Genomic DNA, 26,912 nt, shown 5'->3' with positions numbered 1-26,912 from the left:
CTGATCTTCATCTCACTGCCTTACCCAGGTTTCTGTTTTTGGGTTTCCTCTCTTAACTCTTATCTCTTAATTCAAGGGCTTCTTCGTTTTGCACGTGTTTCCGACATAGTATAAAGCTCATATATAGCTCCCCAAATTTTGATTTTGACCCTAAAAAAAAAATGTTATTTTAATAATGTTCAAGATAACATTTAATAGACCCTATGCTAGTATTTAGCTGGACAAGGTTTTTTGAGTTAAGTTTCAACAAAATTTCTCATTTCTCATTTCTTTTGGAAAAAGTAAAACTTTTTGTAAACTAGTATGTGAGAATGTTGCTGTTACATTAATTTTTCTCAAGATTAATTAATACGCAGTAAGTATTATATATAATGTAGTAGATAAGAATATTATTATTACCAAAAGGACAGAAAGAAAGGTTATAAGAAATCCATAATATTACGTATGTACCGGTTGAAAATAATTAGCACTAATGTAATGATCAAGTATGGCCTCTCTCTTTAACTAATATTAATAATAACATATTTCAACCAAAGTGTACTAGTAAGAGAATCTTCTTTTTTCCTATATATAAGTATGTGTGTGTTAAATTGTGTTCTTCCAATTACATCTGTTTTGCCAAAAGAAGCATTTTATGGGTATTTGAAATACGTGGAAACAACTAACTGTATCGACAATATCTAGTCTTTCAAGAATCTTAAAAAGTTTTTCCATATAACTAATATAATATATATATATATAAACAGTACTATATCTCAAGTTGTCTATAATATATGCAGATAGATATAGACCGAATAGATCAAAAGTTATATATGCTTATGTCAACTAAGCTAGTCTTAGAGTAGTAATATTTTTTTAATGGAATTGCTTTCACTTGCAAATTAAACCATCATATATGTCTGTATGTATGGAACTTTATCTCAATTTTCTCTCAATGATGAAGAAAATATTGTTGAATGTTTCAATATATATATCTATATCAGTGGGCTGAATTGAATATGTGGTCCACAGTATTTAATTTAGATTCACTAGCAAGTAGCTAGCTAATAGGGTTCTGTAGATATGTAGTGCCAAATAACAAAACGCTAACGCCTGAAAATTTTGATTTATATGTATTATATATATTTAACTTTTGAAAGGTGTGAAAGCATGTTTTAGCATGCAATACACTAAACTACATATTTTTTTAACAGCACCACATTTTTGTTTCTTCTCGAAAAGAAATATTTTTCAAGACTCGTGAGTGTTGTAAATTTGTAAGTTATTATTCAAGGTGTCAAACATTTGTTTCCCCATTTCTTGAAAAAAAAAATTGCTTCTCCAAAATATCTATGTTACAAGTTAAATGTTTTAATGTAATATATTTGGGACAAAAATATATATTGTATAGAAAAAAATAATTAAAAGAGAAGTGTATTATAAATTTTCTTATTTTAAAAGAGTAAAAAAAATATAGAAGATACAATTGTTTAGTAATTTTTACTAAATACTTAATCTAAAATAATATTTATTCAATTTAATTAATAGTAGTATATTACTTCATTGTATTACTATACATTACTACTATTACTTTTTCAAAATTATTATTGGAAACGGTTGGTGCTTAGCATACTAATATCTTGCTATTGGTTAGTCGTATGAAAAAGAAAAGTGAATTGTTACAAAGTATTATTTGGTCTCTAATACTATTATCAGTATTATACTGTTATTAGTATAATTAAGTATCGATATTAATATAACTTAAAAAAATAATTTTTAGACAATATCGCTAACTAATCATAAGATGTCACTTATAAAAACTGTTGGGCACCACTAGTGCCCAATGACAATGCTCAAAAGAAAAGATCATTACTATTGGATATCAGTAGTGTCCAGTACCTTCTATAGGTGGTGCTATATGATTGGTTAGCGATATTTATTAATTTTTTTTTTAATTTCAAGAGAACTGCTACATAATTATATAAATAGCAATATCACATGAAGAATAATGTAAAGCACCACTAATACTTTATAGCAATTCTCAAAATAAAACTCTACACTTTAGCATTTCTCTTTATAAACATAAATTGTAATTGATTAATGATTAATTGACTCAGCAGTGATGGCCATTGGTTAATATATATAGAGAGAGAGAGAAAAACAAAATATATAATTGAAATTGAACCATATTTACTGCTGAGTGAGAAAGACTAGAAAGTGGGAGTGACGTGGGTTAAAGTGAAATGGAGGTCGGTGAAATTAACTTAACAAAATCATATGCAATGCACAATCCTAATTTTTCATTATTATATTTATTTATTGGGTAAGTAACGGTATAAATACTTAAAGTTTTATGTTATAAGTGGCATAAACTCAATGTTTATGTTTAGCGGCATAAGTACTAAATGTTTATAAAATTGTAATTTTTTTTCTAATTTTATTAATACAGACTCTGTTATTATCTTAAACAGGACACATATAAGATTTGAATTCTTGATTATTGAGTCTAGATAAAAATATGTAGTATCAGTTACTTCTAAAATGTTCTTTTAATAAATTTAAAACAAAGTATGCACACAATTTTATAAATATTGAATATTTATGCTCCTAAAAATAAACATTAAATTTATACCGCTTACAAACCTTAAAACTTTAGGTAATTATGTCGTTATTTACTCTTCTCTATTTTATTTGTTTTCTCCCTAAAATACAAATAATCTCATCTCCAAGTGCTCAACGGTCATTACACTCTCTCCTCCATATATAGACCCAACTCCCTATACTCCCCTCCATATCCCTACCTCTTTTCTTTCTCTATCCTTATCTTTTTTCTCTCTCTCTCTCTGCATAGTTCAGTCTTTAATAATTCCGCCATTAAAGCGGAACCTACAAGCTTTAAACTTTAACTAAACAAAGAACCAGCTAAAGCATCACCATGACCAAAGACATAGAAGTAACAGGAACTCACAAGGATTACCACGACCCACCTCCAGCAGCATTCTTCGACACTGCCGAGCTCGGAAAATGGTCTTTCTACAGAGCCTTAATAGCCGAGTTCGTTGCTACCCTTCTCTTTCTCTACATCACTGTTTTAACCGTTATCGGTTACAAATCCCAAATCGACCCTAAAGCCGGCGGCGACCAGTGTGGTGGAGTTGGTATTCTCGGTATCGCTTGGGCTTTTGGAGGCATGATTTTCGTTCTCGTTTACTGCACTGCCGGAATTTCAGGTGGGTTTTTCTTTTCTCGATCTACAGTTTTCCTTTTTCTTTTTTCTTTTTTTTTTAACATTTTTGTTTTGTTTGAAATAAAAGGGGGTCATATTAACCCGGCGGTGACATTTGGGTTGTTGTTGGCTCGGAAGGTTTCGCTGATTCGAGCGGTGTTGTACATGGTGGCTCAGAGTTTGGGAGCCATAGCTGGAGTTGGGCTTGTTAAGGCCTTTCAAAGTGCTTACTACGTTAGGTACGGCGGCGGCGCCAATGAGCTAGCTGACGGGTACAGTACCGGCGTCGGCTTGGGAGCTGAGATTGTTGGGACCTTTGTTTTGGTTTACACAGTCTTCTCCGCCACTGACCCCAAAAGAGTTGCCAGAGATTCTCATGTTCCGGTAACTGTTTTTTTTTTTTTGGATTTATTTGGTAATTAATTATTAATATATTTGCTTTATTTTGTCACATAATGCTAATTAAGAAGTTAGTAATAAATGTGAACACATACACATTATTACATATGGTCGTGTGCATTTTGTTTAAACATTTCAAATTAATTTTATGAATATGATTGTCTAAAATAAGCAATAATCTTGTGGAGTTAATTTTATATTTTTTTATCAACTAATTTTTCAAAAGTTGCCTACTATAGAATAATTTTTATAGGAAAAAGTGTTATAAAATTAATTTGTTATTTTCATAAGTTTGAAAATTAAACCATCTTAAATAAAATTAATGACACAAATAGTGTGTCTAATATTTGTGTGCACATATATTAATCTATTCTTTAAATATATATATTTTTTTATTTTATCTCTTTTTCTATATTTTTTTCTCCATCATTTAAATATTATATTTTTTGTTAATTAAAATTAAAAAAAAAAAGACCAAAAAAGAGTAATATTGAAATAAGAAAATAATAATTAAAAGAATAAGAGAGAAAGAGAAAATAATAAATAATATTTTTAGTTCACCACTATATTAGCTAAAGGAATAATTATATATGAGCTATTTTAGTTCACCATAATCTCACTTGTTGAAGTGCTAAGAAATTATTTTAGGCCATTTATTGAGAATGTTTTGAAAAGTTTTGCCGGAGTAATAATGTGTTGGTTATTTATTAATAATAATTAATACCTCCTTCTATATTTGTCACATGTTGCTAATTAAGAAGTTTTGCCAGAGTATAATATTGTTGATTGTTGATTAGTTAATTATTAATTTAATATCACTGTTAGCTTATTTTAAAAGTACGTGCATTAATATATATGGTGTTGGGATTTTTATCTATATTTGATTTCGATTTCTTTATTAAAAATATTCTATACATTAAATTTTAAGTTCTAATTTCTAAACCATTAATTTAGAAGTTAGAGCCTAAAGATGCTTTCTGTAGTTAATAATAATAATAAAAAAATAACTATTTAGGAACGTGTCCTTACTGAAAACAGACGTAGATGCAAAGTGTTTAAGTAGATATTCTTCTGGGACGTATCTACGTTATCAGGAAATAATTATAAAGAAAGAAAGAAAGAAATCTTTTTTATAGCTACTTTTTATTTGTTTCACTCCCCCACTTGTATTTTTTAGCCTAAATATTTGTTTTCTTTTCTTATAAGAAAGTGGGATATATTGCCTGAATATGGTTATGGGAATCAACACCCATCAAGTACCAAAGCAATAGAATTATTTACTTTTACTTTGTTTACTCATTATGAGGTGTTTGAAACAAAATCTAAGCTAAGGAAAAAATATTATTAATATACCAAGTGATAACATGCGCAAAACTTTAGTGGGTTGTTCAATTGATTACATAAACAGAATCGATTTTTGTGGTTAGAATAATTTGAGACTGACCACAAAAATTTACCTCACTTTACAGAAAAAGAAAACTCACTTTTTTGATTTTTGTCCACTACCATCACGTCACAATAATAAATATGTTCATCTTGGATTATTTCCTAAAGACAAAATAAAACCCTTTTTACTGTTACGCCATTTCCCATTGATATTTAGATGAGATGAAATTTCTATGTCTATACAGTGGTTTTTTTGTTCTGGTTATATAGATATGTACAAAGTTAATAGTAATAACAAAATTTAAATTATAACAAGAACATATACGTCCACAAGAGTACTTCTTCACTAGTCTTGATTGTTTAACATTTTGTGTGGTTTTTCTTTATCTTCTTATTTTTCGTTTCACGGGTGAGTTGGTCTGATTTTCATGTGGTCCAATAATTCTTTCGTTACATTCCATTCAATGCAGTGTACCTCTTTATCTGTCTCATTTCTTTTTGTCCCATTTATGATTCAATCAACAACCACTTGGTTTTACTAATAACATTTTTTTAACCATTAATTTTCAAGGTTTTGGCACCACTACCAATTGGGTTTGCTGTGTTCATGGTTCACTTGGCCACCATTCCGGTCACGGGTACGGGCATCAACCCGGCTAGAAGTCTTGGAGCCGCCGTTATCTACAACAATGAAAAGGCTTGGGATGACCATTGGATGTTCTGGGTTGGACCCTTTATTGGTGCAGCCATTGCAGCTTTCTACCATCAGTTTATTTTGAGAGCAGGAGCTGCTAAGGCTCTTGGGTCCTTCAGGAGTGGCTCTCATCATGTTTAATTCTTAAGGCTACTTAGTTATATTACTTCCTTCTATATTGGGGTAATATGATCAATCATAATATTATCAAAAGAAAATTAAATTATTATTATTGTTAGTGTTCTTTTTTCCTGCTTATTAATGTATTTGTGCTTTTATTATTATGAATTATGGAAATGTAGATACATTCTATTATTGAAGGGGGGTTGAGCTTGTAGTTTGTACTTTTTACTGATTATTATTCTCTCTAAGCAAACTCTCTCCCCCCTTTGAATGTACTTTTTAATTCTATTCTTGTCTATCGATTTCCTGAGTTGTTTGTCATGTTCTCTTTATTTGTACCACTCATTATTATCGTTCTTCTAAGGAAAGTTATTTGGTGGGTGTAATTGGATTTTAGTTGGTAAATAGAAAACTTAGTGGGAGTATAGCTAGGTAGGTAAAAGATAACAACTTTCTTTAAGCTTTGTTAAATGTATAGTTAAGAGCATTCCTTTTCGTTTTAGACACAAGTGTTATTGCTCTCTTATAAAGTCAAATGCTAGAGTATTAGTGGTGGTGTCATAATTTTATATATTTTAATTATATATCTTGTTAATCTTAGAATTTTCTGGGGACGTGTACATCAATGTTTGACACGTATCAAGAAGGATGACGTCACGGAGTTGAGTAGATTTGAGTCATAGCAGTCGACTTGAGAGGGGACCTTAGCCTTGCGCCCAGGTTGATTTCGAGATTTCTAGGATGGAAGTTCGGACTTCAATAACTTGAATCTAACTCACTAACTTTCAGTATTTTGTACCATGATAGCATGGAGCAACCTAATCCAAGCCCCGAGAACTAAAATTACAAGAACCTGCAACCTGAAAGCCCTGATGCCCAGGTTGACATTCTTAACCGGGGTTTTAGTTTCTGGGACCGTCTTAGTTCAAATGGGTCAAAACTTGCATTGGAACATCAACTAGACATATCACAGACATATTCGAGGAATCAGAATTAGAATCGAAGCAAATTTATTTTTAAGCACTCGGGGCCTGAGCACCCAGCACCCAGCACCCAGATTGACAATCTATCGATCTGGGTGCCTTCCAAGTATCAGATCGGATATTCAACTTTCGCATCTTCTTCATCTTCATAAAAAATGGGAAAATAGATCCTTTCAGAAAGAAACATCATTTCCTAGGTGCTAAAAGTAAGGCCCAACGCTCAGGATGAGATTTTTCAACAACTCTTCCAAGAATCTTCTTTGTTTTTAGAAAATATTGAGATTCAACCGTTTTCGAGGACTAAACAAAATTTTTGAAGGGCTAGAACTGGGACTCAGCACTCAGGTTAACATGGGCTGTTTCGATCAAGTTCACCAAAAAGTAGTGAAAGATGCTTTTGGCAACCAATTCGCTCCTTCCCAACAACATTAGATCGGACTAAATGATTTGGTATATGTCAAGTAATAGGAAGACGGGCCCCTTAAGGACTACATCCAACGGTTCTTAGAGGTAAATGCTAAGACCTAAAGTCTTAGCGAGGATGTAAGGGTAATGGCACTCGCATCCAGGCTCAAGGAGATAAGTCTTCATTAGTCCAACCTTCGTCTCAAAGCGGTATACACCATGAATGACTTCTTAAATAGAGCATATGGCTTTATCAAACTAGAAGAAGCCATCACCCAAGCTAATGGCTCAAAGGGTGGCAAGAAGAAGTCATCAGACTTTGAAGCCCCTGCTACTGAGACCCATGGAAATGGGAAGAAAGGAGGTTAGAACAAAGGAAAGAGAGCCAACAACGGTGGTAAGCCAAGAAATTCCCCTTAGGAAAGAAGCCCAAGGTTGTGGGCAAGCCCTTACGAGAGTATGAGCCTTGCTTCACCACCTACTCCATTCTCTTGGTGCCAAGAGAGGACATTTATACGACTACACAGTCAATAATGTCATATCACAAACCTCTTCCCTTCAAATTCTGTCACTACCACGGCAATTACAGTCATGACACTAATGAGTAATCAATTGTGGGATGAGATAGAGTTTCTCATCAGACAGTATCATGTTGCTCTTCAGCGGTATGTATGACTTGAAGCTCCAACTAGGAACAATGCACCTTTCCAGCATGTGTCAGTTGCAGGCAGGCTGGAGATCATAATTGGAGGCCCTCACCTAGTTGAGAATTTGAGGAAGGCCTTAGAAATGTATGTAAGATCACTTCAACATGAATCAAGAGCTAAAGTCGTGGAGGTTGCAGAACGTTCTCTAAAGTCTAAACACTACGAATGTGAACCTATAACCTTCGGAGAATTAGATTCTTATCATGTCAGCTATCCTCACAACGATCCTTTAGTTGTTGAGGTACAAATAGCTAATGTAATGGTGGTCAGGGTGATGATCGACGACGGAGCATCTTAAACATCTTGTTCAAGCAAGCCCTTATTAGAATGGATTTGTCCTTAGAAGACCTGGAACCATGCGAGCAGCTTATATATGGTTTTAGTGGAGCTGACATCGCTCCATTTGTAAAGATCAAACTGCCACTCACTGTCGTCACAACCCCTAAGCAAACCACCATCATGGCCATGTTCATAGTGGTGGATGTGAAGTCTCTGTACAACGTGATGCTCGGAAGGCCTACCCTCTACGACCTTCGAGCCATCTCCTCAGTGTACCATTTGTCCGTCAAGTTCCCAGCGACATCTGATATCGGTTGTTTCTTTGGCAATCAAGTAACTGCCCACGAGTGTTATAACGCTTTGTCATCACTCGCCAAGAAGACCTCCTTTGTTGCTTTGGCTTCAGAGGGGACGAACAAGACCTCCCCTGCTGCTATGGCACCAACAGGGATGAGCAAGGCCTCTCTCGCAAAGGCCAGAGAGACGACGAAGACCTCCAGAGACCAAAATACAAAGAAGATGGAGACGATACCTAAAACCACTTGAAGGTGCACCCAAGATGGGGACGACATTGACCCACCTTTGGGGAATTGCTTGGGAGTTGGTCTGATCGAGGAACTCAAAAAACTTCCCTCTAATACATCGGACCCAACCTAGGTTGTCAAGATTGGAACATGTTAATTCCAGTTTTGGCATATTTAATTGACAAAAATATTTTATTATTCTTTGTATATTTCGGCTGGCATATATTGATATGGTTTCCCTATTTGTGTATATCTAAACTTGGAAGGAAAGTTGACTAGCTTTTCTATTTATGGAAATTGAGGTAAATATGGTAAGTTTTGATTACACATTGACTCTTTGCTAACCAGCTGTTATTCTGATCTTGTGTTGAGTTTCCCATTTTCTAAGATCAGGTTTCTTGAAGAGAAAAACGGAGCTAAACTTTCCTTTTCTATAAAAGGAAAGTTGTAGTTACTGCCCACGATTCTGTAGGTACAGAAACGGAAATTCCTGGACTGATTGAAGAATTATTTTAGGGAAGTTTCTAGTGGGTTGAGGTCTTGTTCAGACCGAATGTAAGCTGTCTATGAGATGTATATTCATTATAAATACATCTTATAGCTGCTAGGTTTTGTATCTCTTTCACACACTTAGAATTGTCTTCATATCTTAAGGAAAGAGTGTCTTTGTTTTGTTAAACTCTTTTATTCACTTTCATATCTTAAGAAAAGAGTGTCTTTGTTTTGTAGAGAAGAGTTGTTCTACTCTTACTCTGTTTATTTGTTGTTTGTATTGTCTTGAGTCTGTATTCAAGTCTACAACGAAGAAGAACATCAGTGCACCTTCGGGAGAAGGGTATTTACAAGCTTTCGGGAGATTGCTTTTGAAGTCTTGCATCAGGAGGATACAAGCACACAACCTTCGGGAGATGGTTGTATAGGCTTTCGGGAGATAGCCTTTAAGCCTTGAATCGGGAGGATTCAAGCACTCTTCAAGGTGATCGAAGGGAGTTCGAGCTCTTGGAGTTTTATCAACATTCGGTTAGTAGGTGGAATACATCAAGCTTGCGGCATACAATAAAAGGGAGTCTATTTATGCATAAGTCAATTACTTTGTATTTTTGATACCGATCTAATGAATCTTATCTCTGGGCGTGGCCCCGTGGACTAGTAACAATCTGAAAGGATTGTTGAAACCACGTACAAAAATCTTGTGTGTTTTTACTTCTATGCACTGTTTGTTTATCTGGGTTTCTCTGGAGTTACAGAGTTGTATTCTGTAACTACAGAAAACTGTTTTCAGTACCAGTTTTATTATTCCGCATTTAATTAATCACTTAATTAAATAATCAAACTGGGAATATTAAAATACGGAATTTCAGAACAAATCTGACGGAGGTCTTGAGTGAGATGCTAATGGCTTGCCTTAGGATAAATCAAGATATTTTTTCTTGGTCCCCTGAGGACATGATCGGGATCGACCCCCAAGTCATCTGTCATGCCTTGAACATAGACAAAGTAAACTTCAAGCTTGTATAACAAAAATGCAAGCTCCTAGACAAAGAGCGCTCCAAAGCTCTCAAGGAAGAAGTTGAAAGACTACAGGAGAACAACTTTATTAGGGAAGCTTTCTACCCAGTTTGGGTATCCAACCCTATTCTGGTGCCTAAACTGAATGGAAAGTGGAAAGCTTGCGTCAACTTCACCGACCTTAACAAAGCATGCCCTAAAGATTGTTTCTTGCTACCATGGATTGATCAACAGGTGGACGTGATAGCTGGTCATGAACTCTTCACATTCATAGATGCCTATTCCAGCTACAACTAGATTAGCATGCACACAATAGACGAAGAGCGTACTAGTTTTTGGACTGAAATCGGGCTTTAATGCTACAAAGTAAAGCCATTCAGACTCAAGAATGCAAGTGTTACGTATCATGAAATCAACATAGTTGAATATTCCCTTGTACGGCCGATGATGGTGGTCTGCCAAAATTGTCTAAAGTTATTTCTAGTTTAGTTTTATTTTTGTTTGGTGAGTAAAATGCAATTGCTTTATAAGCAAATGATACATATATTATCATTAATAATAAATAATCTATGCACTGGTCTAGTGAATATGGCCGCTTCATCTATTTATTCTGTTATTGTAAATGACTTACTAGTTTAATTTATAATAACAAGTATTTATCTTAAAAATAATTTAAATTTTGGAACAGTTGTTTGGAAAATTTATCTTTTTTTTTTTGTTTTGCATAATTTAAAAGAAATATTGTATAATAAAAATTAAAAGAAAAGAATTATTAAATAAAGTTTTAAGATAGAATAATTTTAAAAAGAAATACAAGAAAGTATTGTGAAATTTTATCTTAATTTTCAATTGACTGAGTGGTTAAAATGGTAAAATATTTATATTTTACACTCATTTGTTCTGAATCTGCATACAAGTGGATTACCCAATTTTTGACTAATAATTTCTCTGTAATTTTTTAGAGGAATAAACAATGTTCTTCAAATTAATTTTTAATATTATTTTTATATTTATTAATATTATTTTTTGTAATATAAAAATACCAAAAAAGCCATCCATATTTTTATTGGGATTTAGATAATAGAATATTATATCATATTCATATAGAACCGAAATTAATGAAGCCAAAACCAGGAACATAGTAATCATCAAATTAGAGTAATTTTTTGAAATAAAAGATGTGAAAATTGAACAAGCTTCTTCTTGTTGATATCATTAAGAACAACACTATTGGGATCAAGCATTTGGTTATTTGTGCTAATTGATGACTATTGTCCACATCAAGCATTTGGTTATTTGTATTTCATGAAATTAATGGTGTTAGTTTTGGTATCTTATGAGAAACTCTAGACGTTTACATGAGTTAAATCAATCAAATTCTTAAGACATATTGCTTTTCTAAACTTACTGGTGTCAAGGTCAAGCATTTGCATGATCATAAATGTGATATTTTACTCCAACCACAACACATGGACATTCCCAAAGAAAGTACATTGGTTTCTATATTTCCTTTTCTTTTATAAAATTTAAGAAAGTATTTTGTTTTCTTATTAAAAATGTCTTTGCAAAGAATAACATGTTCTCCAATGAAACAAATCCAACTCCTCTGCTCCAAGTAAAGGATGACACTCAAGCTTAATTTTAATCTGAAATCGATAGATGGATCTTTACCCTGCCCACCCATTGCTTTCCATTGATCAAATATCAAGCCATGAAGCTCCAGATTAGGGTAAGTAGCAGCCCAAAGAGATCTCAATGCTTCTTGTTCTCATAAATTTTTCTTACTACTGATCATATTCATAGGTACGGGTACAGAAGAATAGTTCACACTAAATCATATACATGAGAAGAAAAACAAATCATCTTCTTTCTATAAAACATTTTAGAACAGACAACAGAGAAACAAATCATATTGTTCTTATAATATAAATAGGAAATTTCTAGTTTTAAAAGCATGAATATACAGCTGATGATTTGGCTTTGAAGCATCAAAATAAACCTTCATTCGTGCTTTAGCCGTTTCAGTTTCTCCTCTTGCAAGTTTTGAAAGAAGAACTCAAAAATATAAAGTTGATTGAAACCAAGGTCAGGAATCAATTACAAAGCCATTTTATTTAATCCCCAATTTTTCTAAACAGAACATTTCCTCATAAAGTTTTGAATTACATTAGCTAATGTAGTTCATAAACTTAAAATGTTCAGAAAAATCACTTTTACCAAACAAAAATCCTAAACAAATATAACTATGATAACCATAGGTCTACGAAAGAAACCCAAATTGCAAAACTAATCGAATACAAATGATTTTTTATAGGAATCAAATGCCCATGGATTAAATTTGATCACCAAAGAAGATAAAAAAAAAAGTGGCATTAACAGTGTTGGGAATGAGAGGAATGCCATGCTTTTGTCGTTGCTTCAATTGGGCTACCTTTTCTCGGGTCATCAACATCTGAAGCATTCTCTCCATGATGAGTTCGTACTCACACTTCTCATATTTATCTCTATCGTTCTCGCACCTCCATGGCTGAGAAGACTCAGAAAAATTTAGAAAAATATGTGTAGTGTATATATGGAATCTTATTATTTTTTGTAATACTTTTTAATAAGAGATGATAGCAAGAAGGAAGTGACAAAAATCCTAAAACGAAAGTATCTAGAACGATCGAAACAATACTGATTTTTTTCAAAGAAAATTCCATCGAGATGATTATTTTTTGTAGGCTAATTAGGATTTTTTTTTTCCCACATGTACTAAATTATGCCTTTGGATTTTTTTTTTTTTTCTTAAAAATTTCCACTGAACTATTGAGATTGTTAAATAAAGTGCAGGAGACATGATTTAGTATATATCAAAGTTTGAGGGGTATGATTTAGTAGATATCAAAGTTTGGGAGCATAGTTTACTACATAAACAATTACTAAAATTGTAAAAATGAATGAAATTATAAATCTAACAATCTCAATAATTCAGGGGGAATTTTCAATGACCAAAAAAGTTCAGGAGCATGATTTGGTACATGTCAAAATTCGGAGAAAAAAAAAAAAAATCTTAATTAGCATTTTTTGTAATACTTTTAATAAGAGATGATAGCAAGAAGGAAGTGACAAAATCCTCAAACTGAGGTATCTGGAACGATAGAAACAATACTGATTTTCTTTAATGAAAATTCCATCGAGATGGCGGAAGAGAAATTCATATTGGAATTGAGTTAGGGCTTTGAGGGTCTAATTTATATTTTAGGGTTTATTGTTATTTAACGGAATAAAAAAAATTATATTATACCATAAATTCCCATTAAATAACTCACTTATAATATATAAAGATATATGCGTCTCTTGTGTCAGCCACATTCTTTGGTGGGAAGAATTTTCAAAGCCAGATACTACAAGAATGGAGACTTCCTCTCGGCAGAATTAGGAGGCAACCCAAGTTTTGTCTGGCATAGTATTCTTGAAGCTCAGGATGTGGTTCGTGAAGGGGTTAGACGTCGAATTGGTAATGGGTCTTCAGTGAGTGTTCTTCTTGATTCTTGGCTGCCGGATGTTGATAATCCAAAAGTAACCTCTACTCACCCGGCCTTGTTAAGCCAATGTGTTAGTTCGTTGATGATTACTGGAGAATATGCTTGGGATGTAGACTTGGTACTTGATCTGTTCAATAACCGAGATGCTAATTTAATACTTAGCATTCCTTTATTAAACGGTCTGCTAATAGTGTTGCTCACTCGTTTGCTCGAGCTTCCTATTTTATTGCTGATTGTACTCTTACAAGCAACAATGTTTCTACTGAGTTGCTTCATGTAATCATGAATGATTGGAATTAATAAAGTTGATGACTTTTCTAAAAAAAAAAATGAGTTATTTTCTGTAAATAAATTTGTAAGAAAATGTCTTGAGACTTGATTCTACCAAGGTTGTGTATACAATTTTCCAAGCCTGATTTTTTGTACCAACCTACCTTATAGGATAACCAGCCAGCCAGAGTTATTTACTTCAGCATTCAACCAAAATTCGAAAGCATTTAAAGCAAAAAGAGAAAAAGAAAAAAATAACAAGCAGATCAATAGTTAAACAAGTCTAAAGATATATTTATAAGCAAAGCCTAATGATACTCATACTATATCAATTCATCCAAAGGCTTCAAGTTCTAATCCCTTCCCCAATAATATATATAATAGTTAAACAAGTATAAGGCCAAGAGCTTGACTAGATTGCCATTGAGAATCATTTTTAAGGCTTTTTTGCATCACAATCCATTGTAATTTGGGACTATCAATCCAATAGCTGAAAACTTGGGTAGAGCTTGTTTAGCTTCCATTTTCAGGAAGCTAAAACAACCCAAAACATGATTGAATATCCCACCACCATAGGTAAAATCCTGAGATTTCGTGTTCTGGAACATGAAATAAGCATAGCAGTACACTAAAGAATTTGGTAACATAGTAAGTAATAAAGTAAATGAGGACTCCATTTGAAAACCAAAAACACTCTGATAGAAGCACATTACACTAAATCACCTTGGAACCACCAATCCCAGTGTGCGGAACTAAAGGATTCTCACTACATTTTGCGAAAAATAAAAACAAGCTTGTAGTACCATATCAACTGGCTGTTCATTATTAATGTGTGTGAACTCTATAGTAAGATAAACTTCCACTTGCTTTTTCCTGAAAAATCACACATTACAAAAAGTCTTGATCTTAGACAAATCGAATAAAAACAACACAAAGGCAGTATATTTTAACTGAGTCATAACAAAAATGCTTACAACCATCTTTGCTAATGTTAATTCCTTACCCATTTCTCACCAATTCGACCAAATAAAAAATTCCAAAGTCTTAAGAGTAGACAAATATTATGGTAATAAGGTAGAGGAGAGAATTGAGTACTTGCCTTAAAACTAAGAGCAAGGGTTGTCTGCAAATAAACTAGAGCCTCTGTGTTTCTAAACAATTGAGTGCACTATACAGCCATTTTCATTTCTATCTTCTGGTGCGGATCGTAACCAATGAGTGTGAAATCATCAGCCACAAATGAATCTATATTCTTTTTCTCAGGATTGATCTTTAAAATCTGCAAAAGCATAACGAACACAAAATGGTAAAGACCAACACAACAAGTTTAAAGGATTTCAAATTTTTTTTTTTTTTAGAAAAAAAAGGCTCTGCAACACAGTAAAAATAAATAAATAATGAAATCTATTGTTAAACATCATTGTGCTTACGGGAAAAGGCTTAGGCAGTTTCTGAAGCTGATCCTGTAGAGGCCTGACATGATTTCGGTAAACATGAGCATCTCCAAGAACATGGACAAAATCACCTGGAATCAGACCTGTATAAGATAAAACGTTATTTAATATTATATCCAACAACTCATAAGTCTAGAAGTCCATCAATGAAAGAAAAAAATTAGGTGTCATTTCAATCACATTATACAGTTCTATAGGAGTAGTAGGCCCCAGATTGTAAACATGCAAGATTAGTAAAATGGTGTAACAAGTACTTGCATATAATGAATCCAACTATTGGAAAAGGTTGTTTTGTCATTTTTGGTTTGAGCAAAACAACCTATCTCAACTGGAGAAATAATACAATAACCTAAAAAATAAGAACAAACAGCAAGATCTTTGCTGACATTCCTGTAAACATAATATAATCTTTGTAATTCATGCTAAGAAATTAAAATTGATGTTCTTTAAGAATAACATACCACAAACATGAGCAAGCATGCATGTTAGAAGTGCATAAGATGCAATGTTAAATGGCACTCCCAGGCCCATGTCAGCAGATCGCTGATACATTTGACATGATAACTCCCCATTGGCTACATAGAACTGCAAAGAAGAGATAGAGGATGTGCTTCGAGAGTTAAAGACGAATAGAAAGTGAAGTTAAATTTAAAAATTATACTACTACAAGAGTCCACCTGAGCAAACATGTGGCATGGTGGAAGGGCCATCAATTTGAGATCAGAAGGATTCCAAGCTGAGAGAATTATTCGTCGGTCATCAGGATTATTTTTTATTTTGTCAATAACATCAAGCAACTGATCAAATCCTTGGCCAGAGTAGTCAGCATGCATATCAGTATACCTAAAAAATGTGTAAGGAGATGCATAGACTTGAGAGATTGACTTCTGTAAAATTATAAAATCAGAATTTGAACAGGAATTAAAATAAAATTCCACCAACCTAGCACCAAAATGCCTCCACTGAAACCCATAAACTGGCCCTAAGTCACCCTCTTCCCTGTCTGTCAAACCAATGCTGAAATAGAAAATATAAACAGTTGAAACATAGAAGCGCATAGCATATCATACATACATTTATGGCATGTCTAATACTAACCCATCTAAATAGTCTCTAGATGCATTGCCATCCCATATATGAATGCCTTTCTCCTGAAGGACCTGTCAATTATTTCAAATTTTATTATACATTATTCATCTTTCATCATTTCATTTCTAACAAACTCATAGTTAATCATCCAATGTGCACATTATAAATCATCTTTTGATAGTATCATGCAATTCATTTTGCCAGCATTATTGTGAACATAATCAAAGATATACTGTAATATTTATTGATAAGTACCCATGCCAACATACCATCAGGGTTTCAATAAAACATCATTACCTTGGCACTTGTAGAGCCACTTATAAACCACAGAAGTTCTTCCACAACCCCTCGCCAGAATACTTTCTGAGGAGCAAAGGATTAACATAGATGTCAACCTATTACTCTTAAGTAAATGATAATTGATCTCGTTACTGTTTTTTCAGAATTACAACCTTACAGAAAGAGACACATGAAGAGAAAAACATTATGCACAAAATAATTGCAATCTACTGCTGAAAAGAACTGTCAAAAGGGAAATAATACATGCCTTAGTTGTTAGAAGAGGGAAAGTTTTCCGGAGGTTGAACCGCATCTAAAGGGACACAGAACAAGAAAAATATAGGGTATGTTGTTTCCAAAACAATACATAAACATAACCAGATAACTAATGAGATTGATCATTACCTGGCAACCGAATTTCGAAAAAGTTCCAGTACCTGTTCTATCATCTTTAGAATTTCCATCAGAGATGATATCTTGTACCATTCTTAGATAGAGATACTCCTCATGTCTATCAAAAATCATCTTGGGAAGGAAAGAGAACTTCTTAACCTCAAACTTATTAATATCTGGCTTACCATCAATGGTCAGGTCACCATTTTCATTTAAGGATTCAACTGCAGGACTTCTCACACGGACATAAGTGGTAAAGGAATAACGAATGTTATTCTCCACCGCAGGAAATGATGAGTACCAAGGCTGAAATGCAGAAGAATCAATAGCAGGGATAAATGTGTCACACTCAATGTTTGTCTCAATATCCGTAATGTGGATAGCGTCACAGCTAGACGAGTTAAGAGCTTCCCTGAAAACAGGAATTTCGATCAATTGAAAACAGAAGGAATGGTAAAGCGGAAGAGAAAAACAGCAAGCAATGTATAAATCTTGAACCTTAGTACTTGGCCACCCCCTATGACGAAAACCTTCTCAATGGACAGACAGTAAGGGGAAGCAGCTAACAGCTCCAAAGCAGATGTCATGCTTCCACAGCTAACTACATTCTCAGCAGTGGCGATATCAAAACTACCAGAGCGAGTCAGAACAACATTGAGGCGACCGGGTAGTGGACGATGCTCAAGAGGAATACTCTCCCATGTTTTCCTACCCATTAAAACAGCATTTTTCTTCCCAGGATCTGAGGTGGCTGTTGTGATGTCCTTAAAGAACTTGAGATCAGAAGGCAATCTCCATGGCAGCTTCCCATCCTTACCGATACCCATATCTCTAGTTGAAGCCACAACAACTTGGTAAGTCCTCTGTGGATTAAGCTGCACGTTGCCGTTGACACTGACACTGTCGTTGCCATTGCCATTAACACTGATCAAAGCTTCACCAGCCATAACTGAAACCTTTTACCCCAGAAAACTTAAAGATAACACCTTAAAACAAGAACTGCACTGCCAATTTTCGTAGATGTACAGTACAATGAATCTTCCATTAAAGGAAAAAAAAAACAAAATAGTTCAACAAAGAGCAAGAACTCGAGAATTAACAAAAAGCAATCCTACATTGTGTCCTAACATCAAGAAAGTTCAGACAGAAAACACATTTTATACAAAGCAAAGGAAATGGCAAAGGCAAATTAAAAATGTCTCATAAAGCAATTGATTGAATTCACACCTAAGAAGAAATTGAGAATAATGAGAACACTAAAAACTAAGAAATGTCATCTGGGCATATAATCTTAACTCGATAATTATTGGACCTCAAGAGAAACATAAATTCTAATAGTTAAGAAAAAGAAAACCCAAAATGAAATTTAGCTAATTAAGCAAAAACTGTAATAATTGTATTAGTTCATTAAGCTAAACTAAATAAAAAAAAAAGGGAAAAAGGAAAAAATGGAATTATAACACAATCATAACCCATAATATTAAAACCTCCAGTGAATTAAAAAAAAACATTTTGAATGACTAAAAGAACATGGAAACTGAAAGCTACCGAAAATTCAAGTATTCAAACATAATAAACAAAAGATCTACACTAATAATTCAAACTAAGAACCAGAACTAAGAGTTAATCATAAAACAATAATAGGAAAATGCAGCAAAGTTCGAGTTAGAGGCCACAAACCGATCTCTCCCCCAAAAGTTAAGAAGCCCAGATTTTCAGGAAGTACGAAAAGGCAAGAGCAAATTAGGGGTTTGACTGTTGAAGAAAATAGAGTGAAATATAATATTAATAGGGAGCAGAATCGTAAATTTAAAAGTAATTTAGAAGATGATACATGGGTGTAAATAGTTTTATTTACTACAAACACACCTGAGAAATGTGGGTATCGATTTCTTCGATTTGCTTTTCTTTGTTGTGTTTTTGGATTGTGATTTTTCTCTGAAAAAAAAAATTAAAATAGAAAAAAGAAAAAGAAAATGGAGAGAAGGCGAAAAGAAAAATGAAAAGGAATTTGTCTGACAAACCCAACAAAATCCAAAAGCACGGTTGACGCGGAATGCCGCCACAGAGAGAGATGGTGGTGTTTGTGTTGTTGTGTGTGCGTGTGTATATTATGTTTGTTCTTTTTAGGGGCACCAATATTTTATAAATTCAATATTTTTTATTTCAATAAAAATAAAATAAAAGATTAATTCAAATTTTTACCGTCAAATTTTGACATATACTAAATTATATTTTTTGAACTTTTAAGGTAGTTAAAAATTTTCTATGAATTATTGAAATGGTTGGATTTAAGAATTTTTTTCTAATTTTAGTAAGAAAAATCTAACATGAATAAAAATTCAGGGAGCATGATTTGGTAATGTTAAGATTTGAGGGACATGATTTGCTAGATATCAAAGTCTAGAAAGTATAATTTAATACACAAACAATCACCGAATCGGTAAAATTGAATAAATTTTGAAAAAAAAAATCTTTAAATCCAACAATTTCAATAATTCAGGGGAAATTTTTGACGGCCAAAAAAATTCAAGGAGCAAGATTCGGTACATGGTAAAGTTCAGGAGACAAAAATCTTAATTAGCCAATTAAAAATGAATAATTTGCGGCATAATCTCCTTAAGTTACCATGTTTTTGCAACTAACCCACAATTCTAAAATTTTGGTGGTATACTTTGTTCACATATTTATTTCATGATTATATGTTTAATATATAAGTTCTATTAAACCTCGAACTGAACATATAGTTACTCACAATAGTGGTTATCATAGTAAAAGATAATTGTAATTATATGCTTCAAATTATTTAATCTCGTAATTTATCAGTGCATTAAATTTACACTGACGTGATAATTAACGTTGTTTACTGACACTTGGATAAATAAAATGTATTAAAGTAAAATGTTTATTTTAGAATATTAAGTAAACTTATATCAAATATATTATCTAAATATGGGATTAGAGTGATATTGACAGTAAAAAAGATATCATAAATATACCATTATATCTTTTCTGAATAAATATCACTTAATTAATTATGAATCAAATAATTAAAATGCTGACTATAATTGTCAATACTCAATCCACTTAAAAATCCTCATCGGAATCTTTATATTTTATTTGATGCTAGCTAAGGTTACTAGTAATTTACACACATGAACACTATAATCCCAATTAATATATTTATGTGAGACTTTTCCATTTTAATTTATGTGATTATAAATATAACTATATCATATTATGCATATTTTATGTGAATAGGATCCCAATTGTGTACTTTGATTGCAATGTTTGGCAACGACTTTTCTAAAACAATAAAATATATTAGGATAATATCAAGCAGAAGATTTTTTATTTTATTTTTCTAGATTTTCTCAACATTTTGTTCTCTACCCTTTTGGAGCTCCCTATGATTTGGGAGCTTTTTTCACTTTCCAATTCTCAAATTAATCATCCAATCAGATCCAGAGCAACATGTTTGATGGTATGGTGATAAAATATCCAATGCAAACCAAATCTTAACCAAACAGCACAATGAAAGTTCAAAAAGTCAGAAATCAGAGACCATCGAAGAATCGAACGTGGTCTTCAAAGGTTTCTCCGTGACGGATTTTGGCCAGTGAACCATCATCTTCAACCTATGAGCAATAAGCATCACATAAACATAAACTCAGTAATGCGAAACCAAACTGTAAACCAGTAGAATATTTTCTGAACATTTTCTTGGGTATGTGAGATTAAACATGGTTTCTTAAGTTAGAGTTGCATACCCAGTATTCTGGAGGGCGCATCTTCAGATTGTAAGTTGATGCCATGCTCATGCAGTAAGCACCTGCATCATGAACTACTAGACCAGCTCCCTGCATAGTGAAACTTTATATCAGAAAAGCCAAGTAAAGGGAAAACTACTATGAATAGAATATTTAAATAGCATTTTCTTCCGAATATGGGTGAGTTTTGATCATTTACTTCAAGTTTAACAATTGTTACCTGGGCTGGGGTTGGAAGTTCTCTTTCCTTTCCCAGGAAATCAGCAGACTCACACACAGGACCCACCACGTCAAAAGTTGAGACCTCGGCAGCAGGTGGAGTAGGAGAAACTAGCTCTATGTGCTGCAACCAAATGACAGTAAACAAAGAAGATCCAATCAAAATGGGAGAGTGGGAATTAAATAAATTTGAAAGGGCAGCAAGAACACCTAGAGTCACTTATATGGTAACTCGCCCATGAAATACATTTATAGTATTTTAAAATCCCAAGTGATTTATTGAAACTCAATAACTGAGTTATAACTTTCAATATTTTGAAGAGGATGTCCATTACATCAATCAACAGTTAGAAAATAATAAAAAGATAATACAACTTTAGGAATCTTACCTGATAAGCATCATAAAGACTAGGACGAATAAGTTCAGCCATGCTGCCATCAATTACAACGAAATTTTTTGTTCCATTAGTTTTAACACCAGTTACCCGGTTAACCAAACAGCAAGTGTTTGCAATGAGCGATCTGCCGGGTTCGATGATGAGATTAAGATTTCTTGAGAGGACCAGTTCGCGAACCTAAACCAAATCAATATCAACAAAAAGAATGAGAATATATAATGGTCATACTCAAAAGAGAGAACCTTACTAGTTCTCTTTATGACAATATCCAACTAGGAGGCGAAAGAAATGGGGGCAATCATGAATCAAATGCGGAAAAAAACTTTCATTTCTGACACTAGTTTAATAAAGTATGATAACAGCAATAATTGAGGTGCTTATGTACTTCAATTTTCACGCAAAATGGAAAGCATGACTCAGAAATGATCCTTACAGTATTAATTAGATCTCTTGGGGTAGGAAGCACAGCACCAGAATGATAATAATCTATCCCAAGTCCGCCTCCAATGTTCAAGTAATCAACTTCAAAACCTTGAGCTCGAATTTCATCGATATAGTTAACCATAAGGACAGCAGCATCCCTGAATATGTCCACCTGGAAAAATTAAAACAAAATCTTACATAAAATGGAACCTCCTTCTCTTAGTATCTCTACAAGAATCAACAAAATTAGCATTTTAAAACTTTTCGAATATAGTGTTATTTGCTCCTTTCCTAATACCTAGTCAATATTGAAGGAATTGTACATTAAACATATAAGATTTACATACTTGTAAAGAACTATCTATTACTGCAACTGATTGAAATTTAAATACATATATCTGGGGACTCTGGGGTTTTAAATACCTTAGTAATGGTAGATCCGAGATGACAATGGGCCCCAACAAGTTTCAGCTCTTCAGGATGTGCCTTCACAGCATCAAGAAACCATTGCAGTTTCTCATTTCTAATACCAAATTTGGAGTTCTTATTCCCTGTGGCAACATATGCATGGACCTGAGAATAAGAATTGACAGGATATTACTGGCAGCAGATGGGAAAACAAATTGGTGATGGTTCTACTTCTAGTTGCAGCATTACAAAATGACGTACGCGAGTTACAAATAATAATGAGGATATAATAATTATTTGACTGTTTCTTTAAAAGAAAAGTTTTGAAAATTACTGATATTCTTAAAATATTGTTCTTAGTAACTCTCCGCTGTATGCTTATAATGTGAATTTGCTGATTATTAGTTCCTTTCAAAGCAAAATTTGGAATTTTTTCAACCTATGCTTTAGGATCTTCGGAATAAGCAGAATAACTTTTTTCACAAAGGCTCGCAATGATCTCCCCAAGATTTGGTATCCTGGGTTTATTATTTTTTGCAGGAATATAAATTTGTGTGTGTGATAATAACCAGATTACAGTTCCATCTTCATGTTCATGTTCTAGTGCTGGTACATCTTCATGTATCAGAAGTAAAATGAGAATCGGTGCAGAAGGAGCCACTTTTGCCCCTTACTACTAATGGGGGTTATCAGCCTACTGTTCTGATGATGAGTCTGATGCAGAAGTAATTGGTGGATAAAAATCAATAAAACAGATGCTAATTTTTCCGTTTAGATGATCTTATATGTTGAGAAATCAATATGGCTGCTTGCTGACATTTTAGTCAAATTTGCATTAGGACTAGATAATGACAAGATATAGAGTGATTGATGTTAATCCATATCCAATTTCTAACATCCTGTGTATCATAAGCTTATTCTTATTAATGAAAAAAGGAAACAAAAAAAAAAAAACAGCTTTACATTAACCAAAGAACAGTGTAAAAGGGGGAATTTACATGAAGGAGATGCATACCTGTGGATCCACATCTGGGTTAATCCGGAGTAGGACATTAACCTTCTTTCCAGCAATTCTTGCAGCAGCTACTATATTGTCCAAGTCAAATTCACTATCAATATTAACAAAGACACCTTCTTGCGCAGCTAAAACCAAATCGTCTAACAACTTGCCATTCCCATTAAAGATACATCTGATCAACAGAGTATAAAGTATAAACACAACATCAGATGAAATTGAATTTGACACTAAAGAGAACAAGAAATGATAGGCAATGTCGAAGCTTTCACGCAAGGAACTAAGGAAAGAACAAAATAATTATCAGCTTGCATAAACACAAACACATGGGGAGCACATTTTACCTAGTAGGATCGAACCCAGCTAGAAGAGCCAACCTCAGCTCATTCCCGCTGACAAGAACAGCACCACAACCCTGTTGCCTTAAATGCTCCAAAATCTTCAAATTATTGTTGGCCTTAATGGCATATCCAATAATGGAGTTCAAGCCCTCTAAAGCCTCTTTATAGGCCTTAACATTCCTGGTGATTTGAGGCTTACTGTAAAGGTAGAAAGGTCTTCTCTCGACAGAATCCATGACGTCCTGAACTTTGATACCCTCACAGTAAAGAAACCCATCAGAGGATTTAGTGAAGCAATGGTTAAATGAGGCTGTTTCGGGCTTTAGAGGTGAGGTTTTGGTGGGGTTTTGGGAGACGGCAGCTCTAACAGTTAGAGTTTTAAAGGAAGATCTTTGAGGTAGAAATGACAAGTGAGAAAGTGGGTTGTGGAGAAGGGAGCGAGTTAGAGTTGTAGGGAGGAGTTGGGGGTGAGAGAGGGGTTGTGTAGCCGCCATTGATGAGTTGAAACTGATGGTCAGCTCTCGGGTCTCGGATGTTAATGTTTGATACTACTTGGCTATATAAAGAAAGTTCTTTTAGACAAGTTGGACCCAGAATTTTTCATTTATCGGAGCTTTTTATTATTGAAAAATATTTATACAAATATTATAATCACTCTTATTAAATTTATTTAATTTGGTGGTGATTTTTCTGCTATTTTAATTTATAATTATCAAATTAAAAAAAAAAATAATTTAACTTTTTAAAAAAGAATATTTTTGTTAGTGGATACTATAACCCCACATTAAAACAATTGGATTCGTCCCTAACAACTCTGCTCTAGTTAACCAGCAATAGATAATAATATAAAAAATGAAGTTTTCCTATAAAAATAAATGTTAATTTTTGATTTTTGCCTCACAACTCTAATTTTTACTAAATCATGTCTTTTAAATTTTTAAGATTGTTAAAAATTTCTCATGAATTATTGAAATTATTAGATTTAAATATTTTTTTTTCTAATTTAAATAAGAAAATTTAGAGAATTTGATTTAGTACATGTCAAAGTTCGATTAATTATTGTCTCTCGATTAATGGCAACCTTTCTGAAAAATTCACCTCTACTAGGAGAATCAGACAAGAAGATCCTCTGTCCCCTACCTCTTTCTGTTAGTAGTTGAAGGGCTCTCAGCTGCCATCCGTGTCAAAGATCAAAGTAATAATTTTTCGGGTCTTAGGATCTGTAGAAGTGCTCTTATAATCTCTCATTTACTCTTTGTTGATGATAACATCTTATTCACCCCTGTCACTGAGAGGTCTAGTACTACCATTACCAATATTTTAACCACTTATCACAGGGCTACTAGTCAATCAATCAATCTGGCTAAATCTTTTATTTTGTTTTCTCCTAATAGCAACAATGAGGCTAAAAACTATTTTAGAAACTCTTTGAGCCTAGGCAGTGAGTAAATACCTTCGTGTTCCACATTGCATTGGCAGAATGAACAGTTTGGTTTTCCATTATCTGGTACAGAATGTTGCATCTAAAATGAATGTTTGGAATGGTAAATTCTTCTCTAAAGCTGGAAAAGAGACCCTCATTAAGGCTATTTTACAGGTTGTCCCATCCTATGACATGTCTTACTTTAAACTCCCCAAAGCCACCTATAAAACTCTCTAAAGACTTATATCTAAGTTCTGGTGGGGATCACGCAACAATAAGAACACAAAATCCATTGGAAAGATTGGTCTAGCCTTTGTGTTTCCAAATTTTATGGAGGCCTTGGCTTTCAGTCCTTAACCAATCACAATTGAGCTTTACTTGCCAAGCACGCTTGGAGGATCTATACTAACCCTTCTTCCCTTCTTCACTCTCTCCTCAAAGCTAGATATTTTAAAAATAATGATTTTCTCAATGCTCCCAAAGGCCATAGCTCTTCGATTACTTGGAAAAGCCTTCTATGGGAAGAGACTTACTGAAGAAAGGCCTTGTTTGGAAAGTAAAAAAATGGCAGGTCCATCTCTTTTCTTGACCACAACTGGGTTCCAGGTTTGTAATCCCTTACTTTTTTGCATAGCTTTAATCCTGATGATCATCATGTTTCCTTTTTCATTGGCAATGATAATGTTGTCGAGTGAATTTCGCAACACCAAATTATATTATATTGTTAATAACAAGAAGAAGTTTATGTGTAAAGACAAGTGCGAGTATTCAACCTAGAATGGTGAGTACTCGACTGGGAATGAGAAATAATCAACGAAGGCTGGAAAATAACAATAAGACAGAGAATTATAGTGGTTCAGTCAGATTATGATCTGCTTAGTCCACTGTAGCAAGGGATTCGTAGGTGCCATTTCATGGTGGATCACCACTTTATATACAAAGCAGGTGTCCAATCGGTTACACAAGGATCACATTCATTGTTAATCCATTATTTACATATTGAATTGCAATAACTAAACCCAAGCAAAGTTAATATTAATAAATGAACGACAGTTACTAAGTCCATCAACGTATGCGTCTTCCGCATCTGCGAGTTGACTGTTCATGTTCCGTTGTTGAGCTCACAGGGTCATCAGTACGTTTGGAACGTCTGCGCCCTTAGGTAATCGCCTCTTGTAGACATCGCATGTCGAGCTGATAGAACCTAGACATGCAAGTCTATATCGGTTTATCAAGGCTATTGGGTCGTTGGGACCAAATCACATCATAGAGAGTTGATCTCTATGCTTTCGCAGAAGTATAGAGAGGATACTCGCATATGTCCTGACACATGCGAATTGGATCCATCCTGTATAATGCGAGTTAAAGTTATGTGATCCGACTTAGGTCGTACTCGCAGTATCTCGCTGGTTTTATCCTGGGCGAGGTTTAAACTTCGAGAAGTCTCTCATGGACAATTCAACTTTCATTGGAAATCTGAATATACGTGTCCTCTAAATAGGAGTCTGGTCTCGAGTTTCTAGGTGAGAGAAATCTCACTATAACACATGCCCCTAGTTTCGCGATGTGACAGGTGCGGTCACAGAGGGAAACTATTACTCGAGAGACAGGTGAAGGGTTGTCACGAGGAGGTGACCTTCTGGTTGTCCCATCGAGGGTTTCGAAAAATGACGGTTGTAATTATTACTT

General features: G+C 33.8%; 3 protein-coding genes across 5 annotated transcripts; 1 reads left to right on the top strand and 2 right to left on the bottom strand.

The window, feature by feature from the left end:
• Positions 1-2,718: 2,718 nt before the first annotated feature.
• On the top strand, positions 2,719-6,128 carry LOC115706754 (aquaporin PIP2-2). Its single transcript, XM_030634488.2, has 3 exons — positions 2,719-3,209; positions 3,294-3,589; positions 5,562-6,128. The coding sequence occupies exons 1-3, from the start codon at positions 2,915-2,917 to the stop codon at positions 5,823-5,825; spliced, it is 855 nt and encodes a 284-aa protein (XP_030490348.1). The 5' UTR covers positions 2,719-2,914; the 3' UTR covers positions 5,826-6,128.
• An 8,278-nt stretch (positions 6,129-14,406) lies between these two features.
• Positions 14,407-19,358, bottom strand: LOC115706733 (bifunctional dihydrofolate reductase-thymidylate synthase). Of its 3 annotated transcripts, XM_061108475.1 has the most exons (14): positions 19,251-19,358; positions 19,096-19,164; positions 18,907-18,981; positions 17,725-18,225; positions 17,239-17,638; positions 17,098-17,146; positions 16,852-16,913; positions 16,564-16,625; positions 16,408-16,482; positions 16,143-16,308; positions 15,927-16,050; positions 15,442-15,548; positions 15,111-15,290; positions 14,407-14,884 (listed from the first exon to the last, which is right to left on the bottom strand). In XM_061108475.1, the coding sequence occupies exons 4-13, from the start codon at positions 18,171-18,173 to the stop codon at positions 15,180-15,182; spliced, it is 1,605 nt and encodes a 534-aa protein (XP_060964458.1). In that variant the 5' UTR covers positions 18,174-18,225; positions 18,907-18,981; positions 19,096-19,164; positions 19,251-19,358; the 3' UTR covers positions 14,407-14,884; positions 15,111-15,179. The 3 variants fall into 3 exon arrangements, with proteins under 3 accessions (XP_060964458.1, XP_060964457.1, XP_060964456.1); XM_061108474.1 differs by having other exon boundaries at positions 17,725-18,264; positions 19,096-19,349; XM_061108473.1 differs by having other exon boundaries at positions 17,725-18,230; positions 19,096-19,349.
• A 1,198-nt stretch (positions 19,359-20,556) lies between these two features.
• On the bottom strand, positions 20,557-24,392 carry LOC115706734 (diaminopimelate decarboxylase 2, chloroplastic). The gene is made up of 8 exons (XM_030634457.2): positions 23,804-24,392; positions 23,460-23,634; positions 22,460-22,609; positions 22,047-22,208; positions 21,605-21,790; positions 21,217-21,339; positions 20,997-21,086; positions 20,557-20,864 (listed from the first exon to the last, which is right to left on the bottom strand). Exons 1-8 carry the CDS (start codon positions 24,292-24,294, stop codon positions 20,784-20,786), a joined length of 1,458 nt encoding a protein of 485 aa, XP_030490317.2. The 5' UTR covers positions 24,295-24,392; the 3' UTR covers positions 20,557-20,783.
• Between the last annotated feature and the right edge of the window lie 2,520 nt (positions 24,393-26,912).

Source organism: Cannabis sativa, chromosome 1, assembly GCF_029168945.1.
Source record: "Cannabis sativa cultivar Pink pepper isolate KNU-18-1 chromosome 1, ASM2916894v1, whole genome shotgun sequence".
NCBI lineage: Eukaryota > Viridiplantae > Streptophyta > Magnoliopsida > Rosales > Cannabaceae > Cannabis > Cannabis sativa.
This window is presented reverse-complemented; position numbering and strand designations above follow the sequence as displayed.

Bases quoted from the DNA above. Each gene is read 5' to 3' on its own strand.
- LOC115706734 (XM_030634457.2), bottom strand. From the start codon at position 24,294: ATGGCGGCTACACAACCCCTCTCTCACCCCCAACTCCTCCCTACAACT. The intron at 21,087-21,216 runs GTAACAATTGTT...TTCACTATGCAG, and splicing joins AACTTCCAACCCCAGCCCAG to GGAGCTGGTCTAGTAGTTCA. The intron at 20,865-20,996 runs GTATGCAACTCT...TATTGCTCATAG, and splicing joins TGCGCCCTCCAGAATACTGG to GTTGAAGATGATGGTTCACT.
- LOC115706754 (XM_030634488.2), top strand. From the start codon at position 2,915: ATGACCAAAGACATAGAAGTAACAGGAACTCACAAGGATTACCACGAC. The intron at 3,210-3,293 runs GTGGGTTTTTCT...TTGAAATAAAAG, and splicing joins CTGCACTGCCGGAATTTCAG to GGGGTCATATTAACCCGGCG. The intron at 3,590-5,561 runs GTAACTGTTTTT...TTAATTTTCAAG, and splicing joins CCAGAGATTCTCATGTTCCG to GTTTTGGCACCACTACCAAT.
- LOC115706733 (XM_061108475.1), bottom strand. From the start codon at position 18,173: ATGGCTGGTGAAGCTTTGATCAGTGTTAATGGCAATGGCAACGACAGT. The intron at 17,147-17,238 runs GTAATGATCAAT...GTGTCCCTTTAG, and splicing joins TTTCGAAATTCGGTTGCCAG to ATGCGGTTCAACCTCCGGAA. The intron at 16,914-17,097 runs GTATTATTTCCC...CTCCTCAGAAAG, and splicing joins TCTTCTAACAACTAAGGCAT to TATTCTGGCGAGGGGTTGTG.